Source organism: Siniperca chuatsi, linkage group LG20 (assembly GCF_020085105.1).
Source record: "Siniperca chuatsi isolate FFG_IHB_CAS linkage group LG20, ASM2008510v1, whole genome shotgun sequence".
Classification (NCBI taxonomy): domain Eukaryota; kingdom Metazoa; phylum Chordata; class Actinopteri; order Centrarchiformes; family Sinipercidae; genus Siniperca; species Siniperca chuatsi.
In genome coordinates, this window is record NC_058061.1 from 16,417,389 (window position 1) to 16,432,668 (window position 15,280).

The window sequence follows — 15,280 nt, forward strand, 5'->3', positions numbered from 1 at the left end:
AATTCTTGAGTTGTTAGCACCACCATGTGGATATCTGCTGTAGCAAAGTCATATCAATATACCTCCACTGTCCTATCCAGATTTGGAATTAGACGTTATTTCTGTTTTCAGAGAAAAATGTAGATAAAACTTGCCTCATCTTAGAAAGATGTCCCACATCATGGGAATGTGACCTCTCCTGGTCAAAGGCTGATTGTTGTTCCAGAGCCACATGATTGAAACGCATGGTGACAATTTCAAGCCTTTACAGCTCTCATATGCATGCTCTGAATCTCACAGCAAGTCGGAAGGAGCCTCATCACCCCCTTTCCTCCCCACGTCCAATCACTCTGCCTTCACGATTCACTTTATTTCTACTCGAGGTCCTCCCATTAGCTCCTGTGAGAGGAGCAGCAGATATGGACAGGTAAATGAAACATCTATTACGTTTAAGACATTTGACATTTGACATTTGATCCCTTTTTAAACTGTGGGATGTGTGCTTACAGAAAAAAAGTTGTATGGATCTTGATGCTCCTGCGCCTGGTCATCCTGGGTGTGGCAGAGACCATAGACCCTTTGACAGATTTGGGTAGGTCATCTAGCATTTCTCATTTATACTTTTCTCACAGCCGTCATAACTAAGTATATCCTTTGTTTTAATCAGAAAATATTGCTGGGAAGTTGGTTTTCTATCAGATGGAGGGAAATGCCACCTATGTGAGGGACAAAGGAGAACTGGCTTCAGATGTTCCCACTGAGACCATGTTTGAACTCTTCGATCCCCAAAATAATTTCAGCAAGGCAAAGTTCACCTATACATGGGATTTAGGGAACGGGTACGAGGATTTTTCCATATCTGAAACATAAATGAAGGTTTGGGATACTTTTCTTTATCTTTCATCCTACTTTTGATCTCTTACGCAGAGAGGTGATTCAAGGGACTGAGCCGGTTGTTCGCTATCATTACTCAGAATCAGGGAACTACACACTGCAGCTGAAAGTAGGAGTGAATGTGACCAAATATGCACCTCTACTCACTGACGTCTACTCCATGGACGTCCAAGTGCTCGGTTTGTACTTTTACATTAATACATGAGCAACTAGTTGCAGTTAGATGAGTTGAAATGTACAATGTTTACAAAAAAAGTTTCATATTCAGCCTTACAGCTTTATTTCCTTGAAACAAATACAAATGATCAGATGATTGGGTGAAGTAATGTCACAGGTTCCAAGTGCAGTTTTAAAAAATGTCAATGAAACAAGGCAGAATGAGGCATCCATAATCCTAAAAAATCCTTCAAAAGATTACATTTGAATTGTGAAATTATCTCACGTAACTTTCATTAGTACGAAATAAACTGTTAAAATGTTTTATAAAAGTACTTATATAAAAGTACATGCTGTATTTTTTCAAGTAAAGTTGTACCTAAATTAATCCTAGAAAGTGATGAAATTACTAATAACTGAAATTCATTTGTAGATGCCATTAAAAACATCGAGCTGAAGGGGCCTTCAGATTATGAGGTGTCTCAGAACACCAGTTTGGCTTTTCATGTCGATGGAAGGTATGCTCCATTTAGTTATTTTATTTTCTGTTTATTGCAATTAAAAGAGAAGCAAACATTCTCAATAACATGTCATAGTTTTGGGGTTTTGTCCTGTTATTTCCTGTTTTATTTTGTAATATTCTCCCTCCCTCTTGTGTCTGTTAGTTTTGCTTCCTGTCGTTGATTGCTTCCAGTGTTTTCACCTGTGTCTCGTCTCCCTCACCAAGTTGTATTTAAGTCTGTGTACTTCCTTTGTTGTTTGTCAGTTAGTACCAGTTGTTATGTAATGGTTGGGTTGGGTTTGGTTTCGGTTTCTCTGATGTTGGGCCTTTTAGCTGCCTGTTACTTGTTTGGTACCTGTCTACCTACCTTTACCTGCTAGTAAGCTCTATTAAATCACTTAAATCATCGTGCTGCCTCCTCTGTCTGCATTTGGGTCCTTTCCCTGTTCGCCAACACTGTAACTTAACGTTTTTTGATCAATGCAAGTTAAAAATGAAAGAATATCATTCTATCTCCTTTCTTCTCTTTCATGTTTAAAGTAATGTTGCAGGTAAAACATGTATGTGTGTGTCTTTAGTCCTCCCATGTGGATGTGCTGGCGTTTCCTTCCCAACTGTGTGCCGGACATGATGGGGGGCTGCACGCTGACCATGATGTATGAAAACACCCTGCGACTGAACCACACCTTCACCTCTGCCGGTGTCCACTGCTTGGACATCAGTGTCCGTAATGACATCAGCAAGATGCAGAGTTCCTTCAGCCTCTACGTTAAGAGAAGCAGTGAGTGGCGATACACACACACACATGACCCTGCAGGCTAACAAGCTACTTTCTGTAATAAAATGATGGAAGGACATAGAAAAGGAGAGACAGGATCAAGATGGGCAAGAAAAAAAACAGGCAGAAAGGTAGAGGATTGCTTACTGAGTGGTGCTTAACGGCATATTATTGTTGTGAAAACTCCAGTTTTGGTGCTTTTCATAAGTGAACATGGTTTCTCTGAGGGTTTAGGAAACCATTCCAAAATCCATTAGATAATGCCCAAAGTGCATTGTCAAGAAGTTACCAACAAGGCCGAGGCTCTATGTTCGTGTAGATTCTTCTTATTCATCCACTTTACTATACTGGACTGCATTTGTACAGTTTAAGATGTTTCACCTCTAGTCCAAGAGGCTTCATCAGGTCTACTGAGTAGTGGGGAGACCTTTAAAGCTTTAAACTGACAAAACCAAACTCCCTCCCCATAAATGATAGGAGTTGTGATTTATGAAGAGGATAGATGGTTTGAATGACTTGTAAAAGAGGCCAAAATATCAAACTGGAGAAACACTTGTTGAACAGGGATGGTGACCTGTCTGCTGCTGACAACGCTGCTGTAGGATAACCTAAAGGCCCAGCCTGGGGGGGTCTGGACATCACTTGGAGAATGGACGTCACATTCAAGGCACCTTACTTTTGGTGCCTTCTGAATAGGGATTTCAATTACCTATACTGCCATTGTGACCCTCACAGTGACAACACAAGTCACACCAAAGTCTTGTGGCTGTCAGTATTATAAAAACATGAATAAGAACAAGATGTCACTGCACTTAACATGGGAAAAGTCTACACACTGGAAGTTGTGTACAACTGTGTATTCATAAGAATATGAATTTGACATGGATGTAATGCATTTTTACGCTTAGTAGCAGCCTATATGGAGGACCTAGAGAACCTTGCAAAAGCTTTAAGTGATTGTGATTAATCAAAAGGATTAGGATACAAATGGAAAGGTAAATAGGAAACCAATTGGTAAAATGCAAATTGTGTATAAATGTGTTTTTAATTCATTGGATTATTTCACTTTTGTTTATATTATGTCCTTTCCTTTGAAAACCGTATAGACATATTGATACATGTATTCATTTATTTCACTTATTCAAAAATTTATCGATGTGCCTTTTTTGATTGAGCAGTTTGTGAATTGGGTTATTTTATTTGTAAAATCTTATTAATCTATCTTACTATCATCCAATTATCCATACCAAGTTATTTTTTTAAATACATTTTCTATAGATAGAGATTTTAGCTCTAAGCTGTTGAGCCCTTTGGAGGTGTTGTGGGCCTATCAACGAAACACCAAGGAAGGAGGGTGCCCACCTGATGACTCCAATGAAGTGATTACCCCTACCCCCCACTCACGATGTCAAGAAAGTGCCGATTATTCTAAGGGATTGTACCATCAAGTCCTATATGCTCAACATTAATCCCTCTTTACTGTCCAACTAAATATAAATCCATTAGCAACTTTATGACCATTTGCAAGGCTCTCTTAGCCCTCCATATATTTCAGTGCATAGACTTTGCTCTAACTGAATACCAATTATTTAAAATCAGTGACTCTTCTTTTTACAGTGATTCATCCATTTGATATAGTGCAGGCACACAGCGAAACTAAGAAGCTGTGCCGCATCATGAGGTGTTCCAGATAAAACTTATCATGTGCCATTTAGCTGCATTAGTTCCACAGACAGAGGGAACAGCGAAAATGGAGGAATCCAGGCATACAGTGATCTGACTACTCAGCGTGACTGCTGTGTTCAGTTGGTGTGATCCAACTAAAACTCATAATAACCAGCTTTTAGTGTCAGATTCTTAGTAGTTAGTAGTTGTTAAAATGTTGTTTTCACTTTATCATGGTTATTTTTTGTGTTAATTGCAGATAACACCCACATGTTCTTCATCCTGTCGTGTGCTGCCGTTCTCGTAACCACCTTCACCTTTATCACAGTCATCGCCTGCCGCCCTCGTCATCACAAGGTACAGAAATTGAACGTGTTGCAACAATGACAACTTACATTATTTGTATAACTTTCTTTTGCAAATTTTAAGTATTCTTTTATTTCAATATAATTTTTTGATACCAGGGGTTTAAAGGGGTGAGAAGTTGTGACTAAGAGCTGAATGAAAGACATGAAACAGAAAATAAATGTGGTGCGATAATAAAACTGTATATAGCACTTTTCGAATCAAAGTTACAAAGTGCTTTATAAAATAAAGTATAATAGCGTCAATTAGGTTCAATGCATGGATGTGAACTTGGGAAAGGTTTCAGTAAGGTACGTATTATGTGCTTTATTGTGTTTAGCAGTAAATAATCACTGTTCATTCCCTCGAAGTGATTGCACTTGAATGCAGCTTATGACCACAAGGAGGCTGTCTGTGCCCAAAAATAAATTGCACCTGAGCAACAGTGTATGTATGTGGCACAGAAACGTCCAGAAATGTCAACATAAGTTGTCATTGGACTGACTATCATTCTTCACAGTTTAAGAAACTGTATTTAATTTGAACGCTACTTGAAAGAAATGTTTTACAACTGACTGACATTTGTATGGACACATGCGTTTTTTGCAGATTGTTGCTTCCACTAACGCTGTATTCCTGAAGAACCAAGACTCTGAAAGCACAATGCTTAACTTATCCAATGTGGTGAGAGGAGAGAAAGAGCCACTCCTCTTGCAGTATGGGACTCAAAACTCCTCTTAACAGTCTGTTCCAGCATACTGTGGCTACATGTAGGCAGAAGAAAATGCACAACTGTTATAGAAGTAATACCAATCTAATCTTGCATACACCATGTTATCGATGTCTATAGCTAAATCTGTGATAAAGTTGCATAAGCAGTGCCTGTATGTATTTTGGACCATGGTCTAAGCTGTGTTAATGGTTTAGTCTCTAATGTTCAGTAAGCTAGTAAGTCAAATGCCTTCTGTATTTTCCATAAACTAGGTAATAAGGTCACTTAATGGGTCACAGAGCTTAGGCTGACATTCAAATAAATTCATAATAAATTAATAGAGCGTTCAGGTCATGTTTAAATAATGAGTGCTAATTTGAGCATGCTGTGAATGGATCAGACTACTCATTTATTTATGTTTTGTTTCATATTGATGTATAAATATGCACCTTGCTTTGCTCTGCTTTCCAGAAAAAGAATAAAACATGTCCTTTTTTAGAACCTGTTTTCTAGTGCTAAATATATTATATACAGTAAGTACTACATCCTAATTGTCATAGTATGTACTGTTTTAGCAGTTAGTATATGAAAATATCAACATATTTTACCATTTTATACTAACAGATAATAATACAAATTATACAATATGTGCAACGTCAGACGTCAAACTGCAACTTTGAAAAGCTACTGCCAATAAAACTTTACAAAGAGAAAGCACAATTTTTTCCCCCTAGATTTGACACTTTCTTTGTTTTCAAGATTTCTTTTGCACTGTTTCTGTGAGCTGCTCCTCCATTTCCTTTGTGCACTGTGTTGTGGGAGAATAGTGTGCATTAACAGCACACTCTAAATCAAAGGTATTTAGTATGCCTATGGTCTGCTTTGAGGATACTTTATTTTGTCACTTTTCCAGTGGGAACACACTCCATACTAAAGACTTGCTTAGAATAAGTATATATTATGGATTTGGGACTCGACGAAAGAGTCTACAGTCATGCTATCAGCTCTGTGAGGCTGTACCTAGACACAGCAGCGCGAGAGATAAATGCTAATGTCAGCATGCTAACATGCTGATATTTAGCAGTGTTTACCATGTTCACCATTTAAGTTTAGCCTGTTACCTAACATTTGCTAAGTTTTGTATTTGGTCATAAACTAAAGTACTGGACAAAAATCTGACTTGATGACGGCGTTGGAAGAAAAGTTAAGGGATCACCAAGGTTACTACAAGCCATCCTGATATATGATATGATTATCTATACCAGGTTTTATGGCAGTCCATCCAATTGTTGAGAAATTTCACTTAAGAACACAAATGTAAAGCTCATGGTGGTGCAAGAGGAAAAGCCTGGGGATCAAAGTCATTAGGATTCTTCCTTTGGACACCATGAATGTCAATTTCATGGCAATCCATCCACTAGTTTTTGAATATTTCAGCCTGGCCAAAAGTGGTAGTATTGCCACCCCAAAAACCACCCCTTTACCAAAACACACTTTTTCAAAATGAAGAAAACTGAGCCTTACTGGTGTAAACACTCAGAGATGCATATCATAATACATATTGAACTCTAAAGATAAGATTTGTTGCAGTACATGACATTGAAAGACTCATATGGCACAAAGTAAAGGTTGCCAATTATCAAATAAGAAAACAGTGTCGGGAGAGAAAGGGTTGAATAAAATTAACTAAAAACGAGAGACATACGATACAATTACCTCACACAAAACAAAATCCTCCTGATCTTTTCCAACTGCGCTGACGTCAGTCAGATTATTTCTGTGCCGTTTATGGTGTTTAATGACAGCTTGTCCTCTGTTAGAGATGTCACAACATTATTAATTGTCAGTCTCCTGATGAATGCCAGCTGTCTGAGACACTGTTGGGAGCTGCAGGTGCTAAAATGAATACGTCACTTCTGTCAGAAGCCCGACCTTGAGCTAAAACACTGCTGTGGGTAAAGTCTGCCATTGTCCACAGTTTTTAGAAGAGTAATTAAATCAGCATTAACTTTTTTCTTTTTGACATTTGGGGGCAGCTGAACAAGCTATGAACACATCACTGACATATTATCACCTTATGAAGCTGATATGGTGAATGTTTTAGCAAATGGTTGGCTGCATCCAGCAGACGTGGAGCAACATTAGCATTCATTGGAGTTGTGTTTCTGGCCACCTGATGAATTTAAATCCAATAATCACTCCCTTTGTAGCTCTTTGTTGATTTCCATCAGCTCCTGAGGGAAATATCTGGGTCTTTAGCTGCAAAATGCTCCACTGTGTCCACTCGCTAACTTTGTCTGTTTGGTGCTGAACACTGATTGTCATGGTGTTTTTGTGTTTGTGTTCTGTTTTAGGTCTTCATTACACCTCTTCTTTATGTTTCTCGTATCATTTTTGATAGATCATCAACTAACCAACCAACTATTTACCAACCAACCTGTTTTTTTTTATCCAGTTCTCCAGCTTGTAAAATCAGACATAAAACACAAGCTAATAAAGTATGAACAGTTACAGACTGGCCTTGGACATCTTCTTTTCCATTTCCATGACCATTATTGATTGAATTTAGCTCTGAATAGCCAGATGGAGACTTTTATGTTACTGCTTTTTTCCCCTTTCAGCCTAGATAAAAGGCTATAACATACAGAGCATCATGTGTCATTGGAAAATGACATGTTGTGAAGAAAGGAACAAAGAAGGGGCTTATGTTGACATAAACATTCAAGCGGCATAAATTCTGTCCTCAGACAAGGCCACCTGAAAAACAGCCTGTGTGAATTATACAAATTAATCAGATGACTTCTCTGAATATCATAGTGTGAAAGCAACAAAATCCAATTCCTGCTTTATCTGAGGGAGTGTGTCTGTGAAACCATCCCTGACCTTTTGGCCTTTCTCATCTGTTAAGCATCGCTAATGCCACCTAGGACACCTGTTGTTGTCTTGACCCAAGCCATCTGAGTCTAGAAAGATCCTGCTCACCCTGTGTAATTAACTGCTCCTGTCACTTCTGTGTCACCTTATCAACTTGACAGCTACGGCTAACAAGAGACAAGGTGATTTTAAACTGGTGTAGATCTGCCATATGGTTAAACAAAGACTGCAACACATTCACTGATCTGATGGATGTACTGATTAGCAGGAAACTTGTAATGTAGTGGCTGACAGATAAACACAGACATTTGTAAATCAATTTTGCAGCAATCATTTTCTTTATTTTCCACATTTTCATTTATTGGCAAAGTAAATAATTTTCAACACTTAGGAAACATTTAATGGCACTTAAGTCTCCATTAGAAGGCCATAAGACAAGATGGACGATGCCTTATACATGTGCTAAAAATAGAGATTACATAAAAAAACTATTTTTTTTCTGGACAGAGACACTACACAGACATGATTAATATACAAGTACATTCAAAATACATTCTTGAGAGTTCTGATAGTTCATCTTCTTTTGAATGCTCGGTTAGACAATCCACTGCAACAATATTATAAATCACGAGTAAAAATATTTCACAACATTGAAGCTATGAATATATTTTCAACATGATTTTCACCATTTAAACAGGTTTTGTTCAAATGTAAAAGGCAAGGGAAAAAGCACTGTGATAGATTCACTAGTATCACTGGTATCAGTTATGCATGCCAAGAATAAAGCTTCCCACCAAGGTGAAGTTTTCGCTAACTCATACATAAGCTGGAAAACTAAATCAACAGCAGTATTTCTACCAGAGAAATAAGTCCATTGCACACATGATCCAACTACCAGACAGTACCACATAACAGATAAAGTGCCAAATTGTAATTTTCCATATATTATATTCCCTTTAAAAATGACTGAACATGTCAGGATCAGAGGTTTGATTGATGTTGGCTCTAAGGCCATTCCCTAGTTAAGGAACAGACATAACATTAGCCAGACCTTTAATCTTTCCTGCTACTCACTCCCACACAACACGCAACACCAACTCACATGTCAACGCCGAACTGTCAGCTACTCTAAACCTCAGTGTATTTGTAGTAGTAGCAGTACATGCGTGTGTCTGTGCCGGACTAGAGTGGATTTTCATTACTTCAAAGCTTTTGAGTGTGGAGGGAAGGGTGTGTGGGAGACTGTGTGGGGATGAGGATGTATATTATGTCTTAGCACCAATACCTGAGGGGACCTTTTACCATGGTGGTGGGTGTGTTGACGGACTGAAGTACCTTAATCATGGTAAAGACAGAAATGTTGATTGCCACTAGAAATGAAACAGCCACCAGTCAGTGATGGTATTCAGCCTCCACATAACAATTAGAACTTTGTTCCCACATTCAATGCTACAGATCAAAATGTTACAACTGTTACGTGAGTGCACACATTTAATTTCAGAGATCCCACCTGGGTCACAAATCCAAAATATCTTTTTGTGCAAAGGAGATAAAACTAAATTGTTACACATCAATGTATAACATAAAGACCATAAACTGCCTTACAGTAAGAGTAGACAATGAAAAAAATGCTGAATGGATGGAAACACCAGCTAGTCTAAGGAGAGGCAGACAGACGAGTTTTAAGTATTGGGCAGTCGCTCCTGACACATCTCCAAGGGCCGCTTGAATGCTCCCCTCCCAAACACTTCAACATTGCTTGCTAGCCAGGAGATCACATTCCCGGGGATATAAGAACTGCAGTTAGCCATAGACTGGACCTCGACCGGCTTCAGAACGCGGTCCCAAATGTTCACCTGACTCAGCTCGCCCACGAAAGCCTGTCCGGCATCAAAGCGCCCGCCCACCACGTCCTGTAAGGGCCATAAACAGCAGGATGTAAATTTAAACAGCACCAACAATAATATAATCATAGGCAATTATCTTTCTGAGGTGGAGGAGGCAGTCTGTGGGACTATATGTTATCATTTATTTCTTGTTCTGTTCAATGCTGCAAATGTTGAAGCACCTAAAGTGACGCTAAATTTGTGTAAATGTCTGAAGGTATCTGAAGACTAAAGAGGCCAGTACAATGCTTGTTTAATTGTCCAAATATCACACCATGTTACACACAATGGTCTGTCTGAATTGTGATCACATTCCACACAGTGTGTATTGAATACTACAGTACACTATCAATGCATACTATCAATATGTAGGATGCCGTGTGCAGTGTGTATTATGTACAGTTGGACTTGTGAAAGTATTATTATATGTGAAAGTGACCCTTCATAACATCATCTGAACAACTTTGTCACCTTCCAATTTAGCTTTTTTATTGTGCTAACACCATGCCATGCTAGCAGCTCTGTACTTAGCGGTTCTTTGAGTTATATGCTAATGTCAGCATGCTAACATGCACACAAGGACATGCTGATGTCTAGCAGGTGTAATGTTTAGCATGTTCACCATCTTAGTTTACCGGTTTCTCATGCTAACATTTGATAATTAGAACTAAACACAAAATACAGCTGAGGCTGATCATTAGTTTTCAGGTATTTGGTCAAAAACCAACATGTTGAACAAATTTGACCTGATGATGGATGTCTGTACAAAATTTCATGGCAATCCATCCAATAGCTGTTGAGATATTTCACTCTGAACCAAAGTGCTTGTCCGACAGACCAACATTGCCATTCCTACTGCCATGCTGCTAGCATGGCTAAAAACACATTTATATCATTCAATTGTTAATAAAAACATCAAACTAAATTTGAAATTGCTGCTTTTCATACTTTGCTGTCAGTCATGTAGCTAGAAAATGTCAAATAAGAACAGTCTTCAAACCCTGTTGACTTGATTTCCACAGAACTTAACAGACTGATGCATCTCATTCCTCCATTCTAACATTTTTAATCACGCACAGATTGGTCCAGAGGAAGACCTCAGCATCTGCGGACCGTGACAGGTTGACTGTCTTGTTAATTGTTTTGTCATGATAACCTGCCACCATCTTATTACTGCTGCTTCAGGTTGATTTTCTTGTTTCCATCTGCAGTCTGCAAAGATGCTCCATAAATAACACTCCTTATTAGTAGAACTACTTGACATCACACTTTTGTGTTTGCCTTGGGATAGTGTGAACATGCTGCACTAGACAGTTGAAGGTACATAGCTAGTGTTCTTCACTGTCTGTAAAAAAAACAACAATAAAAAACCATTTCACTTTATATGGAAGAGAAGCCACTGGTGATGTAATTCCAGGTAAGTGGCTGCGGAGAGCTACAGTGATGATCTACAGATACAGGCATGCGTCAAACACAAAGGAGTACTGCACTTCCTTACCTGCTCCTGCCCCAGGATGATGACTCCCCCGGGTTTGATGGGGTGCCAGGCTGCCAGGTTGTCGCCAGTTCCCAGCTTCTCTCCATCTTGGTAAGCCTCCCATTGTCCATCCCGTGTGGTCCAGGAGATGCAGATGTGGTGCCACCTTCCATCACGTACCTCCAAAGGCAACTGGGCAACCTGTGGTCAAAATACAATACTTAGTTGTGGTTTGCTTACAAAAAGCATGTGTGTAGTATGGTTGTTGGGTGAAGTTAACTTTTGGACCCACACAGAAGGGTTGGATTTAGTTAGCTTCCACTGACATGAGGGTAGGGAGATCAACATTTTGGTATTTTCATTTTATGAGTTATCATTTTATCATATAACCATAAAGGTTTAGTAGATTTAGGAAACCAGAAACTACTTGCCTTGTCATTGATGAGCAGCTCTATTGGGTTATTGCCCCATTCAATCAGCACAATCTCATTCGCTTGCCCTGGTACACCATAAGAGAAGGGCGTCCCTATGCCAGGACTGGCGCTGGACTTGATCCACATGCAGAGTGTGAAGGCATACATTTCTGGCAGGCTCTTGGTGATGCGGCCGTACAGGTAGTTGGTCCGCTGGGGGAGGGACAGCTTGAACTGCTCTGGGGACTTGAAATCCCCTCCTCCTGTAATGAGACAGGAAGAGGGGGGGGAAGCGAAAGGGACATGGCAGGAGAGGTGAGAGGTGTCCCATAAACTTGTTTATCGCTGCCTGGGGATGAAAGCGAGGAAACAACAGCATCGCCTCCCTTTATGTTTAATACGCAGACAGTCGTGACCTAAAACAGCCACAACAATGGTCTTTTTTATGTATAAAATGTGCATGTGCACCCTTATTTCGCCATCTCTGATTCATCAGACCCTCTCAACTCTTTTATTTCCCTGAGTGCCTTCCTCTGCCCCCTCTCCAGTAGATGTACAGTAGGTTGCAAGCTTTATGTACTATGTGAGTTACCTAATCCTCTCAAAACAATATTTCATACTGACTTTATCTGTACATTTATGATGATGTGAATTTGGCAGTGGTGCAGCTGCTGAATGACACAGTGTTTTCCTTCACCCTCAGACTGCATTACCTTTCTCTAGCTCACTGATCCTCTCCACCAGGGCATTGAGCGTGCTCTCTGTCTTCAGCCTGTAGGCTGCCGTGGCATTGGAAAGCATGCTCTTTTCCTCCTCCAGGTTGCTGACTTTCTTAAGGAGCTGCTTCTCCAGCTCCCCGAGCCGACGCTGCAGCAGGTTGCGGAGCTCACTGGGGAACGAGGCGCCGGACACGTTGGCCCGCATCTGCTGTTGCTAAGGAGGGATGGACAGGACAACATGAGCAGGAAGTGCACTGAGATAATCAGGGACAATGAGCCCCCTGAGAGCTGCAAGTGATGCTTTACATCATTGTTCTATAATTTGTTATTCTTCTGTATGACTGACTGACCTGCCTGCAAATATTGTTTCAGGATTGAAATATTTTTGTGGAAATGTGCATTGTTGGTCTACTGTTTAAGGTTTTGGTCAGTTTTCTAATCCTGTTATTTGATTATCTTATTTTGACAATTATGTTTAATTAGCTGTGGCAATAAACAAGTGCCAGCATGTGCCTTTCATGTAACTATAATGCAGCATAGGCCAGAAATAAACAATCAGAGTCACTGACACTTTCCAAATTGTCATTTTAAGATGGTGAGGAAGAAGTTGTTCGTGCTTTTTAAAGTAGGTCTACAGTAGTTGGTCGGACAAGCATAATAAACACACAACATATTTGTCACATAAGACCAATTAGACAGTTAATCTCTTTGCCACAGACACCACTGGTTGATCTCCATGAAACGTACTCTAGTGATTCTCAGAGGTGCCAGTCTGCTGCTCAGCAGTGAGTCGAGAATGTGTCCTAATCTTATAAATCCCTACTGAGGATCAAACTGTGCTTTTACGCATGGCTTTGGCACAGGGGCTAAGCTTTGCGCAATTGGTTCTGACTTACCTCCAAGTTCTCCAACCGGTCCTTAAGCCCCTGCATGGTTTTTCCAAGACTGTCAATGGTGTCATTTGGATCTCTGGGAACATCCCCCATTGTATTTTGCTTTTCTTTGCCCCAGGAACCCTTGTCATACTTCTTATCGTCGGTGGCTGAAGCGCAGAGGGACAGCTTGGTGGTTAGCTCATTGATAGTGCCCAGCTGTTTGGAAATATTTTCTTTCTGCTGTAAAATTGTCTCTCGCAGCTGCATGACAGTATTTCTGAGCTCCTCTTCCTGGCTCCCGGCGTTTAGCTCTGGTAACAATGTCACAGGGCAACTGGCATCGCCGCTGAGGGGTATTGCCCGGCAGATATATCGCTTTCCATCGTCTTGCTGGCCGCTCGCTAGTTGACCACAGCCCAGCGCACAAAAACATAACAATCCGTACAAGAGTGAAAACATACCGGCGGCGTTTACCGTGAAGAAAAATCAAGGGGAAAGTGAAAAGCTAAACACTAAACCCTTAACACTCTCTAACGAAAGTCACTTTTAAGTTTAGTAAAAGCGTAAAAGTATCGCAAACAGGTCTACCCAAAAAACATCAGCTATAATTACTTCTACAAAGGAGCGCCATGTCTGACCAGCAAAATCAAGAAAAAAATGAGCAGAAAATCCGATCAAGGGTGACTCGGTCACTGTAAGCCCAGTTAATGTGGCTTGTGTCGACGGAACTATTCCTGGCAGATAAGGTACAGTGTGGTGCTGATCGGATAGCTCCTCTTAGGAAAGAGGATTACCAAAAAAGGTGAAGCTCTTGGATTGGTTGTAGTAGGTTGATGTCACCGACCAGCTGGGTCAAACATTTGTTTATTTATTCATTTGGAAAGTTAATTAAGCATATTTATTCTCACTTCTGTTTATTCTGATGATCTTTTCTGGTTCTCTAATTAATATATCCCTACCTCCTAGTTGCTGCAAAAGTCGTTAATTCAATATTGAGTTATGGTCAGAAAGGTTGCCATATGGTTGAGGTCGAAAATTTTACTTTGAGTCAACATTTTCACAGCAATCACAGTTTGTATGTTGAAAAAAATGCCATTGTATAAGGTAAAAAAAAAAACAGGTTGTAAAAATGCATGTAAGCAGTTTTTAGTTTTTTTATTTAACCAGAAATGTCCCATTGAGATACATTATCTCTTCTGCAGGGAGTCCTGGTCAAGATGGGCAGCAGAGGTTAAAACTCCAGCAACACTTGTATATAGAACAACTTTATTGTTAGACCAATGCAACACATACAGCATCAGGGGCTAAAAAGAATCATGTTAAGCATCTTGGAAAAGATTCCAAGTTAAGCATGCCTTGCAGCTCATTCCAGGCGTGCGGGATGTGAAAGGAAAAGGCAAATTTACCCAGCTCTGTTCGGGTGGTTGGGACCATGATGAGAATTTTCTCTGATGATCTAGTGTTACAGCTATTGGAGTAATATGTAAGTAAACTGGATATGTACTGATATTTACCCAGTAAAGCTTTTGTAATAAAAATTAACACATGAGTTTTTCTCCTTTAACACGATGAAGTCCACTGAACCATTTCATATAAGTTACATTGATGTATACAGATGCTTGCACCAGTTACAAACCGCAAGGCAGCATGATAGACTATATCCAGTTTTTTTTTCAGAGATGAAGATGCATGCATATAAATTACATCAGCATAGTCTAATACTGACATAAAGGTACTTTGGACTAATTTTTTTCTAGCAGTAAAAAGAAAACATTTGCTGCTAAAAAAAAATTATGCCAGCTAGTATTAGGCTAATGTTTAAATAGGGTTTCACTGACACCAGCAAATACCAGGCTTCTGCTTAAATTACAACCACATAATGTAAGGTTTAAGATAGCTTCTAGTAATGTGGTGAAAACACATTTTTGCTAGGTTAACAGCAAACTTTGTAAAAAAAACTTAAACTCATACTTACTGCAGTTAACTGTACTATTAAATGCCGCTG

General features: G+C 39.7%; 2 protein-coding genes across 2 annotated transcripts; one reads left to right on the forward strand and one right to left on the reverse strand.

Annotated features, from left to right (window-relative positions):
• The first annotated feature begins 279 nt into the window (after nucleotides 1-279).
• On the forward strand, nucleotides 280-5,751 carry tmem130 (transmembrane protein 130). The gene is made up of 8 exons (XM_044178762.1): nucleotides 280-406; nucleotides 489-571; nucleotides 647-818; nucleotides 907-1,052; nucleotides 1,463-1,547; nucleotides 2,110-2,312; nucleotides 4,234-4,331; nucleotides 4,929-5,751. Exons 1-8 carry the CDS (start codon nucleotides 399-401, stop codon nucleotides 5,058-5,060), a joined length of 927 nt encoding a protein of 308 aa, XP_044034697.1. The 5' UTR covers nucleotides 280-398; the 3' UTR covers nucleotides 5,061-5,751.
• A 2,469-nt stretch (nucleotides 5,752-8,220) lies between these two features.
• On the reverse strand, nucleotides 8,221-14,364 carry nptx2b (neuronal pentraxin IIb). Its single transcript, XM_044179497.1, has 5 exons — nucleotides 13,297-14,364; nucleotides 12,395-12,614; nucleotides 11,700-11,944; nucleotides 11,290-11,469; nucleotides 8,221-9,818 (listed from the first exon to the last, which is right to left on the reverse strand). Exons 1-5 carry the CDS (start codon nucleotides 13,732-13,734, stop codon nucleotides 9,588-9,590), a joined length of 1,314 nt encoding a protein of 437 aa, XP_044035432.1. The 5' UTR covers nucleotides 13,735-14,364; the 3' UTR covers nucleotides 8,221-9,587.
• Between the last annotated feature and the right edge of the window lie 916 nt (nucleotides 14,365-15,280).